This window comes from Trematomus bernacchii, unplaced genomic scaffold, assembly GCF_902827165.1.
Source record: "Trematomus bernacchii unplaced genomic scaffold, fTreBer1.1, whole genome shotgun sequence".
Taxonomy (NCBI): Eukaryota; Metazoa; Chordata; class Actinopteri; order Perciformes; family Nototheniidae; genus Trematomus; species Trematomus bernacchii.
Window position 1 is genome coordinate 3,522,499 of NW_022987727.1, and position 25,519 is coordinate 3,548,017.

The following is a 25,519-nucleotide window of genomic DNA, read 5'->3' on the forward strand; positions in this document are numbered from 1 at the left end:
TTCAGTTTTCAATGTTGGGTATTGCAACAGAGACACAGAACGACTTCACTTTAAAGAACCACCTTTATTTACGTTTTTTTTCATGTTGGAAGCAGATGGAGATAATAGTGCAGGAAGCTTAAAGGTACAAATAGAAGCTGCCATCACTGTCCCTGGTGCAGCCCTTGTTTGAATAAGCCTGTGGAGGAAAAGACAGGGCACTGTTGGTATTTGGAACACACCTCGCTTTACACAAAGCCAGATTCCTCCCAGAATCGGTGGGTTTGGTTGGATTAAGATTCTCTTAGTATGACAATATAAGTGAAGTTCAGCTGACCTTCACTTAATGCTGTAAATGGAGCGCCTTTGTGGATCAACCCACACTCTGATTTCGTCCCCTTGGTCCTTCTCCAGCATGTCCTTCTTTGAGTTTCCCTGCTTCCTGTAAATTGACATTTAAAATAAATGGTAACACTTAATTTAGAAAGTCCACCTTTTCAACAGTTGAAATGCCACTGCCAACAGAGGGAAGTTATACTGCCACAAACTTAAATTCACAAACACCCACCTCTGGTCCTCAGAAACAGTCTCTTTCTGGTATAGCATCCGGTTCTTTCCCCAGAAGAAGTCCTTGTGGTGATCGTAAACTGACCTTAGATGGAAGTCAAGACTGTCCTTTGGAGTCTGAGGTAAAAAAATGAAAATTGAGTTGTGCATTCAAATGATTTTTTTTAATGATTTTGTTGTTTCATAATTGCGGGTCACAATCATGCATCATCCTGGAGGTTACCTTAGGCTCATAATGCATAACGCTCTGTCGGTAGCTGGCACAAGTGTCACTATCATAGAGGCGACTCCAGGGCTCCTCTGTTTGGGCGATGTGAGTCGGTCTATCATATGCTTTTCTCTGTGCAGAGGGAAAAGAACAAAAAAAATTAACTTCAAATGTCCAAATAAATTGCATATATTTTTGATGATTATTCTCTAGGTTCATATTCAGGTCATGGACAGTGTATTAACTATTTGGGATGGATTATACTAGGGAACACTTAGATACTCTGTAGCCTATAGAAAAATAATGTTTTTTTATATTTAAATTGCTGTTTGAAATGCTATCATCTGATTTACCAAGGTTTGATTATCAACTGGACCAGGTCCCATGTAATATTACAGCAGGGTTAATATGAGGTAATTCGCATGTTTTACTATGCAATATAACAAAGGTGTGTGTCTGACTAGTTTTCTGAAGAAAACACGAAAAGCTCACCAGACAAAATATGAGTTTCTAGTTCTAGGATAACCTACCTGATGTGAGCTGGAGCCGCTGGTGGTGAAGCCGTGTGTGGGGGGGAAAGGATTCCGGCCTGACATATTTAATAACGAGAAACTCTCAAGACGAAAACACAATACTTCCCCCAAATCTGTTTGTCTCTGTTCGTCTGAGCTAATCCTACAGGAATGTTTACAACCAGGTTTCTTAGCAACCACAAACTTCCGGTTGAAATTTTCAAAAGAAAACGAGTGTTGACACATATTGCTTCCCACGTGTCATGAGTCGATATTAAACCAGAAATGTTTATCCAATGTTTATTTTTTATATATATTTTTCTATTGACAATAGATATTTTTGTAAAAAATGTCAGGTTAATGAAAGCAGCACGCACAGCCCATATAAGTGCTGCAAATACATGTAAAGCATTAGGCTACATGACAATACTGAAGGAAGAATAGATGTTGAAAAAAAAACTTTAAATGTTGTGGTTATTTGTAAACCGAGTGTTTTTAGTCGAGAATTGTGTTCTTGTAGAAAGGGTGAACTATTTCCCCACATGTAGGCTATTATGTATTTTTGTAAAAATGTCCACTTGCTACCTTGAAATAAATACTTCTTTTTTTTTTAAAGCCACCATCGCTAAAAAAATTGTAACCGTGCTAAATAGTTTTGTTTAAAAAGTTGAATAGTTTACAGAAAACGACTTTACAACAGTACAGAGGACTTCTACAGAACACCCAGGTAATGCTAGCAGAAGGCAGGTAAAGTACCAGTCATCCCACAGTGTTTCAACAGCCCGCAGAGCCAATCAGCTGCCAGTATTTGTTCCCTGCTCAGAGGGAAGCCCCGCCCCCAGCCGCCGGGCGGCAGCACCTGAGGGCGGAGGTCAACCCTCTGCTGCTCCATCACTTCAGCACCGACACAAGCGACGATGCATCGAGGCCAGATCCACCTGCGCTACCTTTTAATATGGCTGCCTTTTGCTTATTGTACTACTACGGATTTGCCCATGTGCAAAGAGGTGAGGAGATTAACATTGTTTTATTGTTAGCCATTTATACAAAATGATTACTAATGTGTAAATGCTATTCATATTCATGAATCCAAAGCTAATATTATTCATTAATCTTAATTGTACATATTATCACAATTTGATTGGACAATTTGAGGTTCCATATAGGCCTATGGTATACTTCTAGGTGCAAATGTTAATAAAAAACAGAACCATATGCCACATGTAACATTTGTGAAAACGTAAAAAAAACGGTTAACCAAGCATGTCTGATAATGAGGCCAGGTAAAAAAAATTCTAAAGGGACAATTGACATTTGCATATCAACAGTGCAGTTTGATAATACTCAAAACGTTACTTTTTTATCAGCATAATTAAAACATTAACACTAAGTGTGTTGAGTTAAGATATCAGAAAAGGGCAAAGTTATCACAAAAGGCAGGTGTAGTCTCGTCATTTGAGTGTATTGGTTTACAGGTGATGATTTGGAAGTGGAGGTCAGTTAGTTTCCATGCCAGTCCATTGACCATGAGGCACAGCTGCCATTATGTCCCGTTGCCTTGGTTTCCTCATGTTTGTTTAAAGGAGGCGATTAGGCTGCAGCACATCCCAGGTTGGATGCATTTTTACATCAGTTCCCCCCCAAACACATGTTCATCTGATACCTTAACCAACGCTAATGTAGCAGCTCTAATTTAAAACACAGAGGAGCTGCTGCTCCGGCTCTGTTTCTGTTAACTATTAATCCCACAAGGCTGTGTGTGGGCTTAGATTAGCCTGACTTTCCTTGAACGAAATGCAGCCTGCTGTTGGCCAAAATGAACCAACTGTTTGGGAGGGTGTCAGATCAACAAGATAACCTTTAACACTATGCCACATCCCATTTATCATTGTTCATCATCTCGGGTGGGACAGTGTTTGTCAGTCAGAATCTCCAAAAGACGTCAAAGCAAGACAAATAGAGCTGTAGCTTCACACCTGAGCTCCTGTCTCAAAAGTCCTGTGGCAACATTGAAAATGACATGTTTACAGAAGGATTGGGCCAATCAGCCTCTATCCCCCTTGGTTATAAGTAAATAAACCTTGAAGGGCATTTTACTGGTTTAAGGTTGCAGTACATCCTTGATAACTGACGGTAAAACAACTGTTGAGAGACAGCCTCCTGGGCAAATATTAGCTGTGGCTTATATTTGGAAAGAGGCTTGACTGGTTTTGAAAAATAAATTCCAGAGGTTTAAATTATTTGATGACTACAACAGTATAAATCATCTATAACTATTTCAATTTTTAATAATTGTAATTTCTCATGCAAAATTAGCAGAACATTTAGTCCTCCTTCTTTTATATCATAATAAACTGAATATCTTTGGGTTGTGGACTGAAAAAAAACAAGAGATGTCAAAGCATCTAATTTGGACTTTAAGAAACTGTGATTGCCTTTAAAAAAAAAGAAATATTACAGATCAAATGTATCTAGCCATATGAAACTAACATGTGTTCTGTCCCTGCAGTCAGATTATCACTTTGAGTACACAGAGTGTGACGCGCTCCAGGCTCGATGGAGAGTGGCGGTTCCCAACAAAGCCGACATTTGCACAGGCCTCCCAGATCCAGTTAAAGGCACTCAGTGCAGTGAGTGTCCCACTCTTATACCTTTTTTAATGCACACCCTCAATCTGTATCACAATAACAATGTATGAATATTAAATTGTTGCCACACTTTATCTTGTATCTGTTCCTTGACATGCTGTTGACATCTTTATGAAACACTTAGAGCGTGCTCTCTGCCCCTCCTCTGACAGCCTTCTCCTGTAGTGAGGGGGAGTTCCTTGACATGCAGTCACAGCAGTGTAAGAAGTGCGCTCCAGGCACCTTTTCTCTGGGCACCGGTGTGGCCTTTGATGAGTGGGACAGCCTGCCGTCTGGATTTGTAACCCACGGGGTGACCACAAACAGCGGGGATGCCAAAACAGACTGTTCCAAGTTAGTCAATGCCTCAATTGTATTCTAATTTTCAGATGTGGAAGAAGTATTCAGATATCGCACTATTAGTAAGGAGTAATACCAGACTGTAAAAAATACTCTGTTACAAGTTACGACTTTCATGCATTTAAAATATTGCTTAAGTAAGTAGTAGAAAAATAAATAGGCTTAGGCTGTTTAACTGTAGGCTGTTTTTGATGCATTATTAAGTTGATTGCTTTAATGTGGCAGTAGCGCTTTAATACTGCTGTTAAGCTTGTGATTTCCTCCTGTGCGTAATTTGACTCTTAACTTAAAGTACAATATATTTTGTATTTTTATTCTGAAAAGTACCATGTATCTACATTTATCAAATAGATGTAGTGGACTAAAAGTAGCAGGAAATGAAAAAACGTTCAGTCTAAAGTCAACTTCAAGTGCCTCAAATAGTTTTTGTATACAGTACTTGAGTAATATAATAATAATAATAATAATAATAGATTTATTTTGTTAGCGCTTTTACAGGTGCTCAAAGACGCTTTACAGATATAGTGAAAAGAAAAGAACAACAAATAAATATATATAGTTAAAGTTAAAGTCAAATAATACAAAAACAATCACAGATTAAAAGCCAGATTGAAGAGGTGAGTTTTTTGAAGGTGGTGAGTTCAGGGCAGTCTCTGATGGGTTGTGGGAGTGAGTCCCAGAGGGAGGGGGCAGCGACGGAGAAGGCTCTGTCCCCCCAGGTCCGGTGCTTGATGCCGGTGGGGATGGATAGGAGGTTGGCTTCTGATGAGCGGAGGCAGCGGGAAGGGGTGTGGTGGTACTTAGTAATATTCCATCACTGGTTATTTGAAAAGCATGTTTTTTGATCCATCATAGCTCTTACTGTTTGTTGAGCTCCTTGACACTAACAGACTGTCTCTGCAGCTCGACCTGGATAACGAAGGGTGATTATGTCGCCTCGAACACAGATGAGTGCACTGCAACACTGTCCTATGCTGTGAGCCTGAAGAAACCTGGAACTGTGACCTTTGAATATTTCTACCCTGACAACAGCATTTACTTTGAGTTCTTTGTAAGTATTTTAAGATGAGTGGTGATGTTTACAAAGATGGGAATTATTGGGGTAGATATTTGTTTCATTGTTTTCTCCCCCTCCTGTAGATCCAGAATGACCAGTGTCAGTCTACGGCCTCTGAGAGTCGCTGGATGAAGATCTCTGACAGCGACTTTAGCAAATACACGGTTTGTCTGAGTGTAGATCTTAATTAAACTGAATCACTTAGATTCAAATGGTTGTTTTTTTGTGTTCCAATCTTACTTTCACATCACTCTATGCAGGTTGAGCTTAACAGCGGCAACAACGTGCTGTATTGGAGAAGCACTGCGTATGCTCTGCAGGGTGCTGTCAAACCCGTGCAGTTAAGAAACATCGCCATCTCAGGTAGATAATCGCCTGTAGAGGGTCTCGTGATACAGCTTTAAACATTTGTTCACTCCTGAACCTTCTTCCTGTTAATGATTCAAAGTCCATTGATGGCTTTCTGCAGGGGTGGCCTACACATCAGAGTGTTTCCATTGTAAACCCGGCACCCACAGTGCCAAAGCAGGATCTGCCCGCTGCGCCGCCTGCCCTGCTGGAAGCTTCTCCAACAAGGGTGCCACCGTTTGCCACCAGTGTGAACAAGACAAATATGCAGGTATGACTGTTTGTCTTTCGAGAGCTCTGCAAACGTACGCCAGCCATTCCATGGAACGACATACTCTTTATTCGTAGAACTTAACACCCTTCCCTATTGTCACACATATGCAAGGCAGTCTATATGCAAATACTGCATTTACTGCTAAAGTGTGTGAGGTTTTCCTTATCTCTGTATCTTGATGTGAGCTGTGTTTTCCCTCGTCCACGCCCGGCTTGGTGTCTTGTTTTTCTAGAGCCTGGTTCAGGGAGCTGCAAACCGAGACCTGCGTGTACAAACAGTGACTACTTCTACACCCACACTCCCTGTGACTCTGAAGGAAAGGTAGAAATATTGAAATAATATTGAAAGGTAGAAATAATATGTAGAAATATTACAACACTTGCAGGTTTATTAGAGGTGAACACACACATGGAGATTTCGCCTTGAAAAAAAACCCAGCAGCCATCTGGTGTTACGATCAGGTTTCTTTACATATGAATTGTCTGTGGGCCACAAAGCATCTGCTGGCTCCTCTCATGTATTATGGTTTGGCCTGCTGGGTGTTTCAGACTCAGCTCATGTACAAGTGGATCGAGCCAAAGATCTGCAATGAAACTTTTGATGGAGCGGTTGATCTGCCCGCATCAGGGGAGAAGCAAACCTGTCCTCCATGTAACCCGGGTTTCTTTGTCACCAACTCCTCTACCTGTGAACCCTGCGACAAGGGTTTCTACTCAAACGGCGCAGGTGCAGAATCAGTACACTCCTTATTCTCTATCCTACATGCATGTCAGACTCAAGATCATGTTCATTTGACTAATGTACTTCTAATTATCAGTAAATGTGATTTTAATAGCAAATGTTATGCTAAATAGAGTCCCACAGTACCACAACTATCACTTCTAATAGCACCATGATTGAAAATATGTCTTGCAGAGTGATCTAAAAAAGAATATAAAACTGTCAACAAAGTTGTGGTGTTTCCTGTTTCAGTTTCCTGTTTTTGTACACTGACATAATCACACAGTATTTCCTCACAGCATGCACTGAATGCCCTGTTGGCACGGAGCCAGTGGAGGGTCTCGAGTACAAATGGTGGAACACGATGCCGAGCCACATGAAAAGCTCCATCTTCAATCGAGAGTTCAGCGGCTCTGAAAAAAACACGGGTGAGAAACTTAATGTTAAGCGACACAGTGTAGAGGGAGAGGGCAAACATCACAGCACTTGAATGTTAATCATCAGTCAGAAAAAAGCTTAAGGAACAGAACATGAGAGAAACCATACGACTAAAACAGCCAGAGGTTAAAGGACAAGAAGCCCAATCTTTGTATCTCTCCTTGTCCTTATCCATTTAAGATAAGGACAATGAGAGATAAGGAGTAAAATAAACTTGGAAAGCTCGTACGGTTTCAATATCACGCTGATATTTCGAAGGTCAAAAAATGAACTGGCACATTCAGAGCCTGCATTATTTATATCAGAATCAGAAACAGGTTTATTACCAGGTAGGTTGACAAGTACGAGGAATTTAATTTGGTACTAATTTATGCTTTCATTCTCATTTACAGTTTAATCCACAACAAAAGAGACACCTGTAGGACATAGACATACAGATATGCAATTGCAAATGGACTTACTAGAACCATTTTCCTTTTTAATGTTATGTGGTAATGTAACATTTCTTGTATTATGCCTACTTCACATCTCTTTCTATAATTTTCAGTAGGTTAACATATGCATTGTTTTTGTTTCTCTTGCATAGCTGAAGTAAAGTCCCATTTAAATATATATTAATTTTTTTTAAATATATATTAATAACTTGAATTTACTATTTTCATCAATAAAGCCTATTTGATATAGATTAATTAAATGTCCAAGGAGTTTTTTCAAAGATGCCGCATGTCCACCTGTATAATTGTATGTGTCTTCATTGCTACAAGGATGAAATCTGAGCTTTTTACTTTAAAAAACATTATTACTTTTCTGACAGCATGGGAGGTGGCTGGTGAGTACGTCTACACCACCCCCGGGGATCAGGACTCAGACTACCTGACGCTCATGCTGAATGTCCCTGGATACAGGTTGAGTCACGCATGTTTTTAAAAAGAATTAAACATCTGTATAGTATAACTGTTGGAAATCTTAAATGAACTTAACACTTTTTGTTTCCACAGGCTGCCTCCGTCCATGACCAAAGACAGTGAAAGGAGTGAACTTTCTCGCATCACATTCGTCTTTGAGACCAGGTGTACAGCGGACTGCAAATTCTACTTCCTGGTGGTGAGGGGAAATGTTCCAACATTTAAAGAAGTGTGCCATCAGTATGAATATATATATACATATAAAGTGATTGTATTTGCCTGCAGGGATACTCCAGGTGGAATAATGAAGTAGTGGAGCAGTGGAAAGGCAGTAACGGCAAACAGTCGTACTCCTACCTGATCCAGAACAACAGCACCACCAGTTTCACCTGGACATTTCAACGAACAGAGGAACTCAACGAGGTGAGACAGTCACACATTTCAATCTGGATATATTACCTTCCCACAGCTTGACTCCCTCAGCCATGGAAATATGTTGTAAAGAAATGGCTAGAAAAAGGTCATCGCTGTCACTAGACTGTTTTGACCGTCCTTTACTCTTGTGTCTCTCGCTGCTTTTGTTGTTTATCTCGTGGTAAAACACTTTGTGGTTTCTGTTTTTAAAGTTGGCTTAGTGTTTCAAATGTAAAGATAAACTGGTGAATGTATTTACAGATCACTGCTGTAAACACAATCATCTGTAATGCTGATAAAACGAAGCATCATGTTAGCTTTTGCTGATTTTAGGAGTGTTTTTATACTGACAGTGACTTTGCCCCCAGTTGTTGCACTGAACTCTAGATGGCAGTTGCAAGCTGTGTGTCTAAACAATTCAGAAGGACCTTTGCAACATGAGCAACATGAGAACATGTAGAAGTAGAAAGCAGGGATGGAGATGTAAGCTTGACAGAACACCACATTGTGTTTCTCTTCACTCAGGAGAGGAAATACAGCTCTGATTCTGCGAAGATCTTCTCCATCCACATCACCAATGTGATCGGGGGTGTGGCCTCTCAGTGCCGCCGCTGTGCGCTGAGCACCGCTGACGCCGGCTCCGCCTGTGTCCCCTGCCCACCCGGACACTACATGGTGAGCGGGACAGGAGTGTGTAAGAGCTGCCCGCCGAACACCTTCATCAGGACCGATCACCCTGTTGGAGAGGCCGCTTGCATTCAGTGTGGCCCAAACACACAGAGAAACAAGGTAATGGTAACAAATGTATTAGCACTAGAACACTCTAAAGAGAAACTAAATCTATAACTGCATAAATGTAGGAAGGGCTGTTTTGGACACAGAGGTCATGTCCTTGGGGATATTTTCTGGGATTTTGGGGGCTTTAACAACCTGAGATGAGTTTACTTTCTTCAAACATTTACAAATTATACCCAGCATACAAACAAACCCCAAAATAAAATGAAATAGCACAGTTCTAAAAACAACTATCTTCTGTAATAGCAGGTTTTAAAAGGTGTTTACATGCCTCTATATTCCAGTGGATATCTGCTTTTTCCAGTTGGGTTTCCCTCCGTCAGATTATTCCACCCACAGTAAACACAATACTCTCTGTCCTTCAGGCCCACACAGCTTGTCTCAGTGACTGCACACTGGACGTGAAGACAGGAGGGGGCGTTCTGCTGCACTATGACTTCTCTCCGCTGTCCAACGTCACTGCCTTCCACAGCAGCCCCCGCTTCACCAGCAAAGGCCTCCGATATTTCCACAGCTTCAATTTGGCTCTGTGTGGAAAAGAGGTGAGAGGCTTTGATCCTGACGACTTGTAAAAATGTAGTTTGACCTTGCATTTAAACCTGATGTGTCTCTCTCACAGGGCAGAGTGCCGGCTACCTGTGTGGACAATGTGACAGAGAGCGGGAGAGAGGTCAAAGGTTACATCTGTCAATCCACTGTGGTTCCCTCGGAAATCAGGAGTCAGAGCGTGGTGTCCACCCAGCCTTTCATCATTGGTGACTCACTCATCGGTATGAACTCAAGCTTGAGTTTTCTGTAAATCAGAGGATGTGTTTTTAAGATTATTTTATGCGAAAAGTCTGTAAAACATCCTGATATTAAAGGGAAACACACCATGCCTTTTCTGCTATAGTGTTTGGTCCGCTGGGATGTTTGATATTTTGTAACTGAATAATACACTACAAACTATTTTGGTAAATGTGTTTTGTTCTAATGTTATGTTATTCTGAAGGTGTGACCACCAAGACCACAGTGAGCAGAATTTCATCTTCAAAATGGCTGTTTCCCTCTGCGTCCGGTCTACATGACGTCATCTTCTATTACAAGTAAATAAGAGCGCTACTTATTTCTTTCTAAATTTGCATTCATACATTGTTGTTCTTTAAAAATACATATTTTTAATAGGTCTAATAATAACAATTTCAGTTATTTAATTTTATTTTATTAATGGGAAGTTTCATAAGATAAGACAAGATAAGATGGACCTTTATTTATCCCAGTGGGAACATTCAGGAGTTAAAGCAGCAACAGAGTGAGAATACAATATAATACAAATATAATAAATGTGAAAATAAAATCACAACAAGGTAAACGTTGATCAGCTGAATGAACATATATACATTTGGGTTTGTATTGTTAAATATATAAGTGTGCAGATGCGAGTACATCACTTGCTAAAGTATGAAATGTTGTACAGAATAAAAAGAAGTGATTTATCACATGGTGGAAGTTCACAGCTTCGTGTCTGTGATGATTTCAGGTCCAGTGAGACAACTCAGGCTTGTAAAGAAGGCAGGTCAGCCACCATCAGACTGAGATGCAATCCCACAGTGACGGCTGAAGACCACATCATGCTGCCGAGGTATCTTTCACTGTGACCAAACTCAACTTTTGACCTCACCAACAGTTGTCTGGACATCATTTGATTTGACACATTTAGTGTTTTACAACCGCCATTATTTGGTACTTACCTGTCTCATTCTGAGCTCTGAGACTCAGAACTAAGGACAAGGTGACTCTTAGAGATCTTTTCTGTCACGAAAACATTGTAATAATCCTTTTTGTCTGTGTTTTTCTTCACAGTAACTGTTCAGAGGGGACGTGTGATGGTTGTTCTTTCAACCTCCTGTGGGAGAGCCAGCATGCATGTCCACTCTGCACCAAGGAACACTACAGAGAGATCGTCAGTGCTTGCACCCAGGGAATACAGGTATAGCTGCACAAGTATAAACATATTGATATATTTACGTCCTCAACCCTAGCAACCCATCAGATGTCCATCACCAACTGCTGATTTCTTGAAAGAAAAGACCATCCGATAAACTAATACCTATTTTTCCATATCCCATTATTGCTTAATCTATGCAAATTAAAAAATATATATTTATGAATACACTCTGAATCTCCTTAATCCCCATGTCCAGCAACTTTGGATTTACTGTACCTAACCTGTCCTATTGTTTTTATATCTGTCTTTATATGTCAATTCTATAATGTTTTTGTAGAATTTGTTAGCAGTATTTACTGATTGAAGTTAAATAAACAACCACAACATATGAACCAACAGGTAGCAGTCAGTTAGCTTATTTGAGCAAAACGACTGGAAACAGGGGGGGGAAAGCTAGCCTGGCGCTGTCCAACTATAACTTATCCAGCAACTAACACCCAACAAATGTTATTATTCATTGTAGGAAAATACTGGAAAAATGAGGATCCACCTGTGATGTGACCCAGGGAAATCTAACTGTCTCTCTGTGTGTTTCAGAGAACCACCTATGTGTGGCAGCAACCGTTGCAGTGTTACGGCGGAGAGTCACTGCCAGCTCAAAAAGTCAGTGCTTGTGTGTCTCTGGACTTCTGGCTCAAGTTTGGTGTTTCCACGGGAACGATCGCCGCTGTGCTGCTCATCTCTATCAGCTGCTATTTCTGGAAGAAGACACGCAAGTGAGACTTCTGAGATTCACATGTCCTTTAGTGCTTGTTACAGCATTAATATGTTAATGAGTAAATATGGATTTCTGTTGACAAGATATTATTTCCTGTCATTTTCCGTCTGCAGGTTGCAGTTTAAGTATTCAAAGCTGATGATGAGCTCCGGGGGTAACGAGTGTGAGCTGCCCACTGCAGACAGCTGTGCAATAATGGAGGGAGATGATGCAGAAGACGACCTCATGGACCTCACCAAGAAATCCTTCTTCACTAAAATTAGGTCCTTCTCACGAGAGGTCAGTAACTTCTACATTCACAAATATTGAGACACTAAAAGGCAACTTCTCATGCTTTGTGTTTTATACTTGTTTTTGCAGAGGACTTCAGATGGATTTGACTCCGTGCCACTTAAATCATCTTCACGCTATCTAAGAGACGATGAAGACTCTGATGAGGCTTAATCCAGAGGAAGAACAGATACTTCAGATTGTTAAGGAAGTGTTAAACGTAAGATAAAATCTTCAACAGACGAAGTCACAGAAAAATAATGATGTGCTTTTGAAACCGTTTTATTTATTACAAACAACATAGCCTTACTGAAGGAGTTTTAAAGAGCAACACTTTTATTTAGTATTATTTGCCATATGTTGGGTTGCCAAATCTCATATTGCAGTACAAAGTCTCCATATTGGGGATATTCAGTTTCAAAGCCCAATTTTCTATTTTAAAATGATATAAGAACCAAACTGTGGATGATGTTAAAACTGTTGTTGATGTGTAAGAGTGTACATTTTACATAACTGTGAGTGTGAATTTATTTTGTTTCTATTTTATAATTTTTTTTTATAAGACGAGCCATCCAGTTGAGTCTTTAAATGTTTTTATGGCAATATACAAATTAAATTCGCTTTTGATATCATTTTCTGCTAAACCTAAGGTTATGATTTAATCTTGCTTTAATGTGAAGTGAAGCTATTTCTACAATAAAAACTGCTGTTATTACTTTGTATTTTCAAATGTCTTTCATGTGAATGAAGAAAAAAATCTCCCTATATATAACAAGTATTTTCTGTGGTTATTGGTTTAGAAATACAAGAAGTGAATTGTAACACATGCACATGTAATATATGTCAGTGTCACATATCTAATCAAATATTGTGAATCTACTTGTCATAATATTTAAATAAAAAATGGCAAACAGAAATGCATGATATCAATCAACAATATTTATTTATTTACTTTTAGCAATTTTCTATGAAAGTTGTTTTTTCAAAACCATCCTCCACATCACATTATTATGGTGGAAAAAATAAGACAAAAATAACTTGAGTATAATGCACTAAAGCACTTTTGTGTTCTTTGACTTTATAGGCTTCTTATTTACTTATATTAAACATTTCATAGTTATGTACTCCTTTTAAATGTATACGACACCTCAATGTAATAGTTACTTTGCAGATTAGATGATGCAGATGATCGTATTATGAAATATGAGGTATTGTTGCACCTGAGAGCAGAACGGGTTTCAGTTTCTGTCTAGCGCTGCTGTCCCAAGTTGTTTGCTCAACATCTCGCGAGACTATGTGACGTGTTGCAAGCGGGTTGAAATCTCGGGAGCTGTCTGAAAGCAGCAGAGGAACAAACAGCGTGAAGAAGATTTTAAAACGTACATTGAGCAGACGGTGATTCTGCACAATTTCGCAACTTCGTAGCCTTCGATTGTTTCAAGTTATCTAACGACGAGAAACGTTTGCTGTAGCTTTTTTTCTCGTAACTTTGGGGAAGTTTGTCTGCACGGCTCGGAGTGCCCACAGCAGAAAGTCGAGTCGGTGGTCCGCAGTTGTTCTGCAGGAATGTCGCAGAAAGAGAGACCCAAGTTTTACCGAGAGGAGGTCAACAAGACGATATGGGAAGTCCCGGAGCGCTACCAAACCCTGACCCCGGTGGGCTCTGGCGCATACGGATCCGTGTGGTAAAGCGCTTTATACGATATTTGTTTGAGGTAGTTTTTTGAGTAGCCTGGTCACCTAACTTAACCTCCATTCATTTAGACGAGGCCTGCGCTGCAGATGCTAAAGTTAGGTTAGCTTGTCCTGATTGTTGGCTAGCAAGGTGGAGCCACGATGTGCTACCAACAAGAAAACCTGTTGACCTGTTATTTATCTCTCATTATCCACTTGTTAAACTTGTGTTAAACCTGTGTAACTGCACACATGTTCACACGAAATGCACTGCAGGAAGCTGCTTATTAAATAAACAACGTTAAACTGTGGAAAAAGTACGCGAGTCTTTATCTGATCAGTGGGCATGTTACAATCACAGAGCAATTATATCTAATGATGATACTTTTCCCAAAGGCTACTCTAATGATGTTTTGGAAAAAGGGATTTGATTTACATTATAGGTTTTTATCCATGTTGAACAGTTTCAAATACTATAGATTTTTGCTCAACACAACACAATATTTTGGTTATTAGTAGTCCTTCAGCAAGTGAAAATACATGGTTTGTTGGAAATGGATGCTCTCCAGTTTTCTATAATTCAGACATTTATCAATATGCATTTGACATACTAAATGATATTTTATTAATTGTTAAGTGAATTGACATGTTGATCGATAATTAAATCAATGTTGTTGTTGCAGCGCTTGCCACTAGTGCAGTTGTATGCATTTACCTGTTATAGGCCTACATCTAAACAGATCATTAACACTTTCCTTTCTCTTACACATTCTAAATGATAGGTAGTCTTATCAAACTATCTATATCCTTTCAATATACCTCCCAGTCTTAATGAAAACATTTTGATAACTTTTTAAGGCAGATTTAACATGATTTTTGAAAAAATAATCACTCATTTGCAATACAAACTACATTATATTTACAATAGAGATGGGATTTTGACTCCTTGATTCGGACCACCTTGCTGGTGAGGTGCAATTCCTTAATGCTGCATTGTAGCTTTAGTGTGAGGTTAAGATTGACCCTTTGCATTGGTCTAATGATTAAATAGGTCGTGCTGATACCATCTAGGACACAGGGTTGTCTGCAGTGCACTTGGTTTAGTGTGCAGATGTTTGTTTTGCAAATGGAAGGGACGGCTGTGCTGTTGCTGGGCAATAAGATAATCTGTTGCTGGTCAGATTACAGTCTGCTCATCCCAAGTGCATTACACGTGATTGTTTTTTCCCCAAAACAGTACACTGGCTTATAGTGTCATTGTTTACATGAAGGACTAAATGTACCGTACACTTCTGGTCAGTTTATTTATACCCAGCTTTATACCGGTAGTTATAATAATAATTTGTTGTGTCAATCAAAAAGTATTTTTTATTGGAAATGCATATTTGTTTTTTGGATTATGCATATTTATAATTTAGTTGTTGTGGAACATATTATGCATGATGCACGTTTAAAGATCTAACCAAATGTGCAACCACATTTGTATTAGGAGTAAAGATATTTTAGCTTCACCACCATGTGATGTGGGTGCATCTCTCTCTGGTTTCTGAGTCCCAGCTGCAGGCCCTGCTGGTTAGTTGACTCGAGCAGGAGGAGTGTTTGGCTTAAAGACAGTCAGCCGTTAGAGTGCAGGACGGACTGCAGGCACGGCTGCTCCCAATCTGCTGAGAGATGACATTTTCTGCTGATGTCGCCCTTTTCCACAGCCTTCAGCAGCTCTTACTGCACCTAATTTGTTTTTGAGAGAAAACTCAGCACATTCTGACATAAAACCTTTGAATGTAGGTTAGTGCTGCAGCAACTAGTCTGCTAATCAATGTTTTTGTTTGACAGGTAAAACGTCAACCAGGGAAACCATTTGATGATCTTATTGTTAGAGTCATTTTTCATCCAAAAATGGAAGAACATTTTGTTTTCAGCCCTTCACTTCCTCTTATTGCTCTGTTTTATATCACATTAAACTTAATATCTTTGGGCGTTGGAATGACAAAACAAGCTATTTATAATCATCACCTTGTACTTTGAGAAACTGGGATGGTATTGTTTACTGTTTTTTGTTTTGTTTTGGTGTTATTTGCAGTCTCTAATTTAAGTAGTGTTACTGACAAGATAATTATAAATGCTGTGATTCAAGCTCACATTTTTCTACTTTTTTATTAACAGTTCTGCATATGACATGAAGACTGGTTTTAAGATCGCTGTGAAGAAGCTCTCTCGGCCCTTCCAGTCCATCATCCATGCCAAGAGAACATACAGAGAGCTGCGGTTACTGAAGCACATGAAACATGAAAATGTGAGTCAACTTGTTTCTCTTCCCTTTTGTTCTGTATTCTGGTGAACACTCATAACCAAAAAAAAGTGTTTTGAGTTCACTTGCACAACGCCTCACAACATGTTGGATTGTTGTGTGGCCTGCTTTTTTGTAATTATGGTTTTAGTTGCTTCCTCTTTGTTCCTTGTGTTGTTAACTCGTCAAATGTTTTCATTTCTTTGCAGGTGATTGGCCTCCTGGATGTCTTCAGCCCTGCTACTAGTCTAAAAGAATTCACTGATGTGTAAGTTGAATGCTTTTGTTTACAATAACATGCATCCTAAGTTCACCTCAGCAACACTTGTACATGATTTATAAACAGTGAACAACAGCCTTTAGTTTCGCAGCAGCAGACAATCCTGGCTGTGGCTGGGAAACACCTGGAGCCAGGCCAGCTGACTAAACACACTGGAACATTTCTTAGACTGTCCGCTCTGTTAGTTATTCACTCACTGGCTGCTACTAGAGTCATTTCAACACCAGCTTCCTTGACTTCGTTTCCTGCTCTGTGGCTTTGTGAATCATATCTGCTTTTCTGGCGAACAGGTAGTGTTTTGTTTATGTAAAGAGTCTTCGGATTGGGGAAGTGGACAGTGGCATTCTCCCCCGCCGTGCGTGGAATGTCTCTTTCTCTTCTAGACACACTGAGGGATTTGTATTAAGATCAAGTTGTGACTCCAGATTTAGGTCAACTCCCAACCTAAGAATGTGTCAACTGAATACTTGAAGTTTCTTCCCTGACGATATTTGATTTCATTCTTTACACATTCCTGTATGGACAGTTATTCCTCACAACTTGGCCCAATCCATCTATTTTTGAGGAGTTTCCACTTCATGTCTGAGGCCTTGGTCAACAACATTGGCAGGATCATTTCTTACAGCTCACATGCATGTTATTTTGTGTGGGAGGAAACCCTATCTAATGGCGCATTTCCACTACACGGCCTCGCTCGGTATGGCTAGGCCTCGTTAGGCCTTGTTAGGACTGGCTCACTTTATGGCGCATTTCCATTACAGTTTAGGAACTGGGGTAGTATCTATAGTAACGCAGTGTAGGCGGAGCTGTGACGTCATCTTCAATGAGAACCCCAGAAAAACAACATCAGCCGTTAGCTGTTAGCACTCAAGCTCACAGCTCCTCATATCTGTTCAGAAACTAGACAAAATGTCAACTCTGAGGAACAGAAACAAGGCCTTGCAGACAGTGCTCCCTGATTTTTTTTTTTTTTTTTAGCCGAGGGAATGTGCAATGGCTGCTAAACAGAACTGAGGGGCATAGAGTTTAGTCATACAGGGTAGGATACGCAGTAACTATTTGGTATGCAAGTCAACTGTATTCACTCGTTAAGTTATTTGTGTCTACAAAATACTGCAAAACTACTTTCACTGCAGAGTTGCGATACTAGTTAATTTGTGGCATTTGCCGTGTTGAATATTGCCTCTGCCCTTTCCACTTTTAAGGTTAATGTTTTATTTAATTCTTCCTGACCTAAAAGGACGATGTACATGAGTATGGTGGTCATGGGTAGTAGTACTTCTGCTTATATGAAAACACTTGTATAAATACCTTTGAGACTCCAGAGGGAGCTGCGCAAAGTCTTACAGATAAATTGTCAGTCAGGTTTGAAGAGTACAAGTTTAAAGCGAGGAATCTGTTGGTATGTTGTTAACTATCTTGCCAGACCTCTGACCTATGTTATAGGGTAACGCACATTTATCTATGACAACTGTTGGAAGTCAAAATTGCAATATTAGTCAGTCAGCCTTAGACATAAAGCAGAAGGCATAACATAAAGAAATAGGGTGTTTCTGATGCACTTATTTTGAACCTTTTTATGACCTACTGTCCATCATGAGTGCCCAGAATAGCATAATGTTATGAAGGACTGAATGCAATACAACTGTGTGTAACAGGGTTAATGAGAGACAGCTGTCTGGTGTGGAGCTTCTCTTACAGTGTATAGAAGAATAAATGCTGACTCACAGGCTTTCAGGAGAAAATATGGCTCTCTTTATCTGCACATCTGCTGGAACATTGTAAATGTTCTGAATGCATTATGATATCCAGGAAAAATCCCAGAAATGCAGGTGCTGCAAGTATGGTTCCCCTCGGCTCTAAAAATACAGACTGAGTCACAACGCTGTGGCTCCTCCGAGCTCCTGTTTCTACAAGAGAGAGGAAAACAGAGGTCACTATTTTTATCCCCTTTTTTTCCAAGGCCGGTGAACTTTTGAGGGTGTCTGTTCAAGTTCAAGCGTAAGCGGGTGCTATATAAAGACCTCGCTCTGTGTGCTGCTGTGTGAGAATAGAAGAGTATTCATGAAGAGAGTGTTATTTGCTAAACAGCACATGGCTCTGTGTATCTTGGCTGAAGCATCCTTCTTTCACAAGGGCTCTTAGGGCATTTTAAACAGCTCTGGGATTAGATTTGAATAATCCATTGATGCCGTTCTATTAAATTGGGTGTGTTGTTAAATGACGCTCCATTTGTGAAGGGATTGGCCTTTCAGAGCCTCTGGAAAGAAAGAAAAGAAGTAGCAGTTAAACCGGTTTTAAACTCACACAGTCATATGGGGAAATAGTTTCAGACTTAACAAACTCAAAGTGCAAATACATTCATTTAATTCCATCTGGCTTTTCAGGAAGTGGGAAAACATTTACATGCCTGATATGTGTGTCTATTTGATCTTTTATGATTGGCAGGTATTTTGTGACTCACTTAATGGGGGCAGATCTCAACAACATAGTGAAATGTCAGAAGCTCACAGACGACCACGTGCAGTTCCTCATATACCAGATCCTCAGAGGGTTAAAGGTGAGCTCTTACAGAAAAAGCTTGGCATTTTGGGTAATGTGTATATTTGCTTTCTCGCCTCTTGACAAGAGGGAGAGTGAGCATATTGCCCAAAATGTTGGATGAATCAATGTTTCCTGCATTCTTCTGCCCATTATGTAGTAATATTAATACACCTTTTAAGCTGATACTGCTAATTAACATGTTCTCCATCTCTCTGCAGTATATCCACTCGGCAGACATCATTCACAGAGTAAGTGCCATGTTAGATTTTTTTTGTCTGTCAGCAAATGTCACTGTGTCTTTGCTCCAATTCGGATAAAAAGAAGTGTGTCAGGCTTTATAACATCTTTCACCGGGCCTTGTGCAAACACTGAACTGAAGGGAAGTCATAAACAGGACCTTTACTTTTACATGCTGTTAATTATGTACGGCTTCTATTTTTGCATTTACAACAAAGGGGTGGATTACTTTATAATCTGAACAATTTCTACAGATCAAGATTTCAGATGCACTGCAATGTCAATCCAAAAGTGTGCCTTATCACCTAAACTCAAATCACACTAATTCTAGGGCTGCCCTCTCTTAGTCAATTACTCTGACTATTGGTCATTTTGGTCTTGGTTAGTTTAAATTACTTCAACATGCATAATCATTTATTTCCAAGAAACGTATAACACAAGGCAGCCCTTTAATAGTCACCCAACAGGGGCATTTGCAATGAGCATGTCTGATAAACCCAAGATTTAAAGTGGTGCTTTTATATTCTTCTTCAATTAATCGACAATATCTTATCATAGTGTTAGTCAACTGAGAATGTCTTTAGTAGAGGATTTCCCTTACTAATCCTCATGTGTTTTTTCCTCTCTTCAGGATTTGAAACCTAGTAATCTGGCGGTCAATGAAGACTGTGAGCTGAAGGTCAGTGAACCACTGCTCTCATTTAAAACATGCTTTCCACAATAGTGAGTATTTTACAAACATTTCTGCTTTTTTTTTTGTAATTCAATTGTTCTCAGATCTTGGACTTTGGCTTGGCGCGGCACACTGACGATGAGATGACCGGCTACGTGGCCACCCGCTGGTACCGCGCCCCCGAGATCATGTTGAACTGGATGCATTACAACATGACAGGTAGAGACAGAGCGTTTCCTTTATCTATACATCATCATAGAGGAGTTGATTGCTGAGTGAATATGAATGTATGTGCCTTTCTTTTCTGTGTTCCAGTGGATATCTGGTCAGTCGGCTGTATAATGGCAGAACTCCTCACTGGAAAAACTCTGTTTCCTGGGACTGACCGTATCCTTTTCATTTGAGTGAACTGAACGTTCACTCCTATAGTTTGAGAGACCCTGATCCACCATTTGCATAACAAATCAAACGGGTTAAATGCACATGGACTTATTTGTGGAAGTACTGTTTATGATATTTGTCAACGCAGTCGCAGAAACTGATCTTCAACGCTTCTTTTCTGTCTCCTCTCGTGAAAAACCTGCTCTTCCTGCTATTCTCTTCCAACACAAAGCAGCCTGAGGTGTTTTTAATATCAATAACGTAACACCGATGGTACTTGTTTGCACACTTCCCTCTGGCTTGGCTCATACCCTTTGCTGTAATGTTTCCACTGGCGTGCTTCAACTCTTCCTACACCGTCAGTATGCAATGTTGGCTTTGGTTCACTTACTCCCTGCACAACTGCCAGTCTTTGAATAAGCTCCACATTTTATTTATCTTATTTATCCCCCCCCCCCCCCCCCTGCCAGTGTTTTCAGACTAACGGCTGAGCTTGTTCAACAGAGCTTTTAGCTGCCTCCACTTTTGTCTTGTTGTAAGCTGTCTGCAGGTTACTTTTCAAATACCTTCTCTTCACTTTGTGCACACTTACATGTAGGCTTTTATCTATTTTTGCATCTTATGTGTGAATATAAAAATCTAATATCACAGATGTTTTTTTAGTGGAGGGTGAAGACTAACAAGGCAGATTATAAGTTCTCTCTTGTCCAGCATCTGGTCTTCCTTTACCGTGCCGGTAGACATTGATCAGTTGAAGCTAATCATGCTGCTCGTCGGAACACCAGGGCCCGAGCTCTTGATGAAAATATCTTCAGATTCTGTGAGTTCACAAAGATATGCAAGGTTTTTCTCTAACCCGTTTTCTGCTCCAAACTTGCCACTTTGTTGTGCATAACTTGGTGCTTCTGCTGCCTGACTGACAGCATGTTTTTACAACCTTCAGCTTTGTGGGAATGAGACCTGCTTCCTGCCTCTTTAACTGGTTGAATTAAATGAAATGTGTCATGATATGATTACAATGACAGCTCTGGCTTTCTCTGACTGTATTGCAAAGTATTTTCTTGTGTTTTTCCTTTTAAATCCTAACTTCCTTTCCTCACATATTGCTTGAAGTTTGCTTTTCAATATAACATTGCAGTGCATCAAGAGTTCAGCGCCACAGTGTCAGATTGAAAAGCAGCTTCTTAACCAACTCCGCTCTGTCGCTATACTCCCCTTGACACAAGCTTCATAGATATAAACCAGCTTCAGCAGATAATGCGTCTAACAGGAACGCCCCCAGCAACTCTAATAAGCAGGATGCCCAGCCATGAGGTGAGCAGGATCCACAGTTTCTTTCTTTAGACCTTGCAACAGACGAGCGGGAAGACGGTCAGAACTCAACCGTTTTTCTTGTGACGCAGCTCTTGGCTTAGTATACTTCATTTATCCCCATATTGTTCCACAAAGAAATGTGTAGAATTTATAATGGCAAGTATTTGTGAAAGCACTTGTGGTCAACCCAACAATATTGTTGAAATATCCATATTGACGTATTCGATCAAAAGTAAGCTGATATTTCGATTTCTCCATGTAACCCAGCCTTAAAGATGAATATCAAATAAAATATACCTTTTTGTTTCTTCTTTAATGAGAAGGCACAAACCACATGACCACATCATCACGTGGTTGATTTAGACTATTTTGGTCAAGTGGGGTTTGCGGAGCAGCACGGCCTGTCGAGGATTTAGGATGAATTCTCAGTGATTGTGTGTTGGCTGTCTGACACGCTTGTTGCATGAGACCGAACAGTGATTGCCAGAAGTGGTAAAGGCATTTGTATGCTTGTCATTTTGCTCAGTTACTGTTCAAATATCCTGATTTAAATGTCCTGATTAAAACATGCACAGTGTTATAGCTACTTTTATATACAGTAGTGACTAACTGCACTTCCTATGAAAGACGCTTTGTTCTGTGGTTTCTTTCTTTTTTTGTTGCAAATTTCCTAAAGATCTTGCTTCTCTCAACATGTTTTTGTGCAATTGATGTGCTTTTTTTTTTCATTCTAAAGATGGAATAACTGCCAGTCTGCAACTTAATCTTTTTTGTTAAGAAGAAGAAGATTAACCTTTATTAATCCCCCTAGGGTTAGGGTTTTGGGGAACGGGCTCTCGGGTAAATATTTTTGTTTAAAAACCTATCTAAAAACTCCTGTAATAAAACTACAAAAAGTTTATAAAAGCCCTGTTTGGACTGTGTTCAAAAATTAAATTAAAGAAAATGCAGTATAAGGGATAGAAGAGAGCAGCGGCTGAAGCACAGAGCTTAGGGTTAGCCTTACTAATGGGTGTATTATCAGGAAACAAATGATGACTAGTCACATAAAATGATTTGTCGCTTTGTTACTGATGTCGAGTCTCACACAGTAGACCAAGACAGCAGAGTCCTTCCTTTACACGATATTTGGAGCTCATCATTTTCCGTTTTACATTTTTGTGGAATATATAAAGTTTTGTTATTGAAGAATGTACTAAAAAATGTAATGGGATATATTAAAATTGGATATACACACAAACTTTGTTTAACTGTTAGAAAAGGGAAACCCAGATCCACCACACTGCGATGTGTTTTCCTCTACATCTCCCTGGCAACATTCCTGGGCTGTCAATCATATATTTGCCTCGAGCTGTTTTTAACTGCCTTTGTCCCTCTTCTGGTAGTCAATAACCCTGTACAAAAGGTTGTTTCACGTCATTTCTGCCTTGGGCAAACAACCCTTTCCTATCCAAGAGAGGACCGTGTTTACTGTAAATTGCAATGATGAGCGTTGTCAAACACAAAATAGGGGTGAAAATCATTTTTTTCTATATCCAAAAATTATGGGCCTTAAATATATATAAACATTCAGGCTTATGTTCTCTCGTCTATTGATGGGAATGTGGGAAGTTTGCCGTAATAATTAGATGCCGGTGGCTACATTGAACGGAATCAGTAGCATCAAAATATAGGAGCATTGCGAAACAACCCCCCCTGAATGTAGGAGACATGTTTCTGCTAGTGGGAGCTGACGTTTGATTTACTGCACATGTTTTTTTTACAGGCCAGGAACTACATCAGCTCTTTGCCTCAAATGCCCAAGAGGAACTTTGCTGATGTGTTCATTGGTGCCAATCCACAAGGTAATGCAATATAACTGCAGCATTGTGTTGTGGTGCCAGCCCTGCTACTTGCAATGAATATATATTTTGTAATTCTAACGTTGTTTTACATGATTTTAAAGCTGTGGACCTTCTGGAGAAAATGCTGGTCCTGGACACAGACAAGCGGATAACAGCAGCCGGAGCTCTGGCTCACCCGTACTTTGCTCAGTACCACGACCCGGACGATGAGCCCGAGGCCAAGCCGTACGACCAGAGCTTTGAGACCCGCGAGCTGGTGATTGTAGAATGGAAACGTATGTCCTTATTTCACATGGAAAGCATTAATACTGTTAATAAAAAGAACCCTGATTTTGATTTGAACAATTTTCTCATTCCTTACAGGATTAACGTATGAGGCGCTGTGTGAATTTGAGCCACCACTCTATGATGAGGACGACATGCAGTAAAGAGCTACCCACATCGGGTCCAGCCTGCGACAACTCGTAACCACCTTGAACATGAGCATAAGTGATAAACCAACCCTCAGACACACTTGTATCAGAGTGCCTGCCAGCCTTTGTCGGTCTGTTTTAGCCAAGAAAACATTGTCCACAATTAGCTCCTGTAAGGAGATTATAATCAGCGCAGGGAAAGGAAGAGCTTATCATTAATCTTATTTATAAACCACTAATGTTGATGGTCTGTTGCTGGGCAATGTCACTTCTTGCCAATAGCTGAAAATCATTTTATATTCTTCAGATATTTTTTAATTTAGACTTTGATGACTTGTCACTGTGACACTGAGATGCTGAAACACCTGGACCTATAGCTGTGCTGTTTTGTGTTTTTAAAATGTTCTATTGAGTAACTTATGAAAAAGCTCCTTTGTCCATCAATTGTAAAAGGGATATGCTATTCTACCACTTGCCATGCCAAGCTGTCACATATAGCACTGGGTCACATGTATTTGTAAACTTATTCAGTTATGGTAATTGTTCATATATTTAAAATACAACTCGTAAGGGTTTCATATCTGTGACAGAAGTAGATTTGTTTTTAGGAATTTGAGAATGTGCCTGTTTGTGTAGTCACTGACCTTCAGTGCTCACCAACTGAATTTCACACATTTTAATGTTTATTTTGATAGTTTAGATGCTCCGTGAGACTCTTACAGATATTTTGGCGATACAGAAAAAACTGAGCCTCTGCTGTTTAAAGACCGTACTTTTCAACAAAGCACCTAAGTAGGAAAACAATATTCAAGGCTCTACTCAATATGATGTAAATATCTGTGCGTTATTTTTAAAGAATCAGACTTATTGTGCTTATGTTATAAAGCAATCACTAGTATGTACATCAGTTAAAGAATTTGTGTGCGTTTGCGAGAGTGTTTTGTTGGTTTACAGGAAATGTAAGTGTCATGCTAAAACCTATAATAGAAATTCTGCATTAATGTGTATGAGAGGGATTTCAGACGTATTTATACTTTGTGGAGGTGATATTTATAAAACAACAATCGAAAGATCCCTTAAACTATTTTCAGTCCAGCAGAGTAACTACTATCGTCAGTCCTTTGTTTAACAAAATAAAGACTTATTTTTAAGAGACCTTCAGTTTTTTTCAGTTTTTTGTTGGTTTTCTGTTGTCCAAACAACCTTTTATTTACTATTTATTTTACTATTCTAGTGCCAATTTTCTGTGATTTCACTTAATTAATGATTTAAATTATTTTGTGGGTTTTTACTAAGAGACTTGCATATTGATAATGTATGACGTGCACCACATTTACTTCATGCATATTTTGACTTTAAAGCACAAAAACATTCTTAAACAGAAAAACTACAAATAATAATGAAAAACCTTAGATTGGCTGTAAAATCACAAATATCTAAGAAGCACTTTGTTCAAAAGGAAATCTATATTAATGTGTTTCTCAAAGTGTCATGCTCAATCCACAATTTCATAACACAGGATGCTGAAAACATAATGCTAAAATGGTCCTCCGCCCTGGTTTATAGACCATAATAACCTCAAACAGAGGTAAAGTATTGTTCCAACACGCGGGCCATAAACTCAAGAGATAACAGTGCCGAAAGGCCAAGTTTTGTTATGATAATTAAAAAATAGAACAGGATAATATTATTA

At 39.5% G+C, this 25,519-nt stretch overlaps 3 protein-coding genes across 4 annotated transcripts; 2 read left to right on the top strand and 1 right to left on the bottom strand.

Moving 5' to 3' along the window:
- Positions 1–40: 40 nt before the first annotated feature.
- cunh1orf194 (chromosome unknown C1orf194 homolog) lies at positions 41–1,415 on the bottom strand. Its single transcript, XM_034145330.1, has 5 exons — positions 1,285–1,415; positions 770–886; positions 548–663; positions 317–421; positions 41–178 (listed from the first exon to the last, which is right to left on the bottom strand). The coding sequence occupies exons 1-4, from the start codon at positions 1,348–1,350 to the stop codon at positions 319–321; spliced, it is 402 nt and encodes a 133-aa protein (XP_034001221.1). The 5' UTR covers positions 1,351–1,415; the 3' UTR covers positions 41–178; positions 317–318.
- A 721-nt stretch (positions 1,416–2,136) lies between these two features.
- elapor1 (endosome-lysosome associated apoptosis and autophagy regulator 1) lies at positions 2,137–12,901 on the top strand. The gene is made up of 22 exons (XM_034145223.1): positions 2,137–2,273; positions 3,776–3,896; positions 4,067–4,247; positions 5,157–5,304; positions 5,394–5,474; positions 5,571–5,673; positions 5,780–5,929; positions 6,165–6,253; positions 6,481–6,658; positions 6,952–7,080; positions 7,905–7,995; positions 8,089–8,194; positions 8,281–8,418; positions 8,935–9,198; positions 9,570–9,746; positions 9,824–9,974; positions 10,196–10,289; positions 10,724–10,825; positions 11,047–11,173; positions 11,729–11,907; positions 12,023–12,188; positions 12,270–12,901. The coding sequence occupies exons 1-22, from the start codon at positions 2,184–2,186 to the stop codon at positions 12,351–12,353; spliced, it is 2,949 nt and encodes a 982-aa protein (XP_034001114.1). The 5' UTR covers positions 2,137–2,183; the 3' UTR covers positions 12,354–12,901.
- A 571-nt stretch (positions 12,902–13,472) lies between these two features.
- Positions 13,473–24,982, top strand: mapk14a (mitogen-activated protein kinase 14a). Of its 2 annotated transcripts, none has more exons than XM_034144818.1 (12): positions 13,473–13,864; positions 16,017–16,146; positions 16,350–16,408; positions 18,869–18,980; positions 19,183–19,212; positions 19,833–19,880; positions 19,979–20,093; positions 20,190–20,261; positions 20,996–21,075; positions 23,335–23,413; positions 23,515–23,688; positions 23,777–24,982. In XM_034144818.1, exons 1-12 carry the CDS (start codon positions 13,746–13,748, stop codon positions 23,839–23,841), a joined length of 1,083 nt encoding a protein of 360 aa, XP_034000709.1. In that variant the 5' UTR covers positions 13,473–13,745; the 3' UTR covers positions 23,842–24,982. The 2 variants fall into 2 exon arrangements, with proteins under 2 accessions (XP_034000709.1, XP_034000708.1); XM_034144817.1 differs by lacking the exon at positions 20,996–21,075 and adding an exon at positions 21,490–21,569.
- Positions 24,983–25,519: the final 537 nt, after the last annotated feature.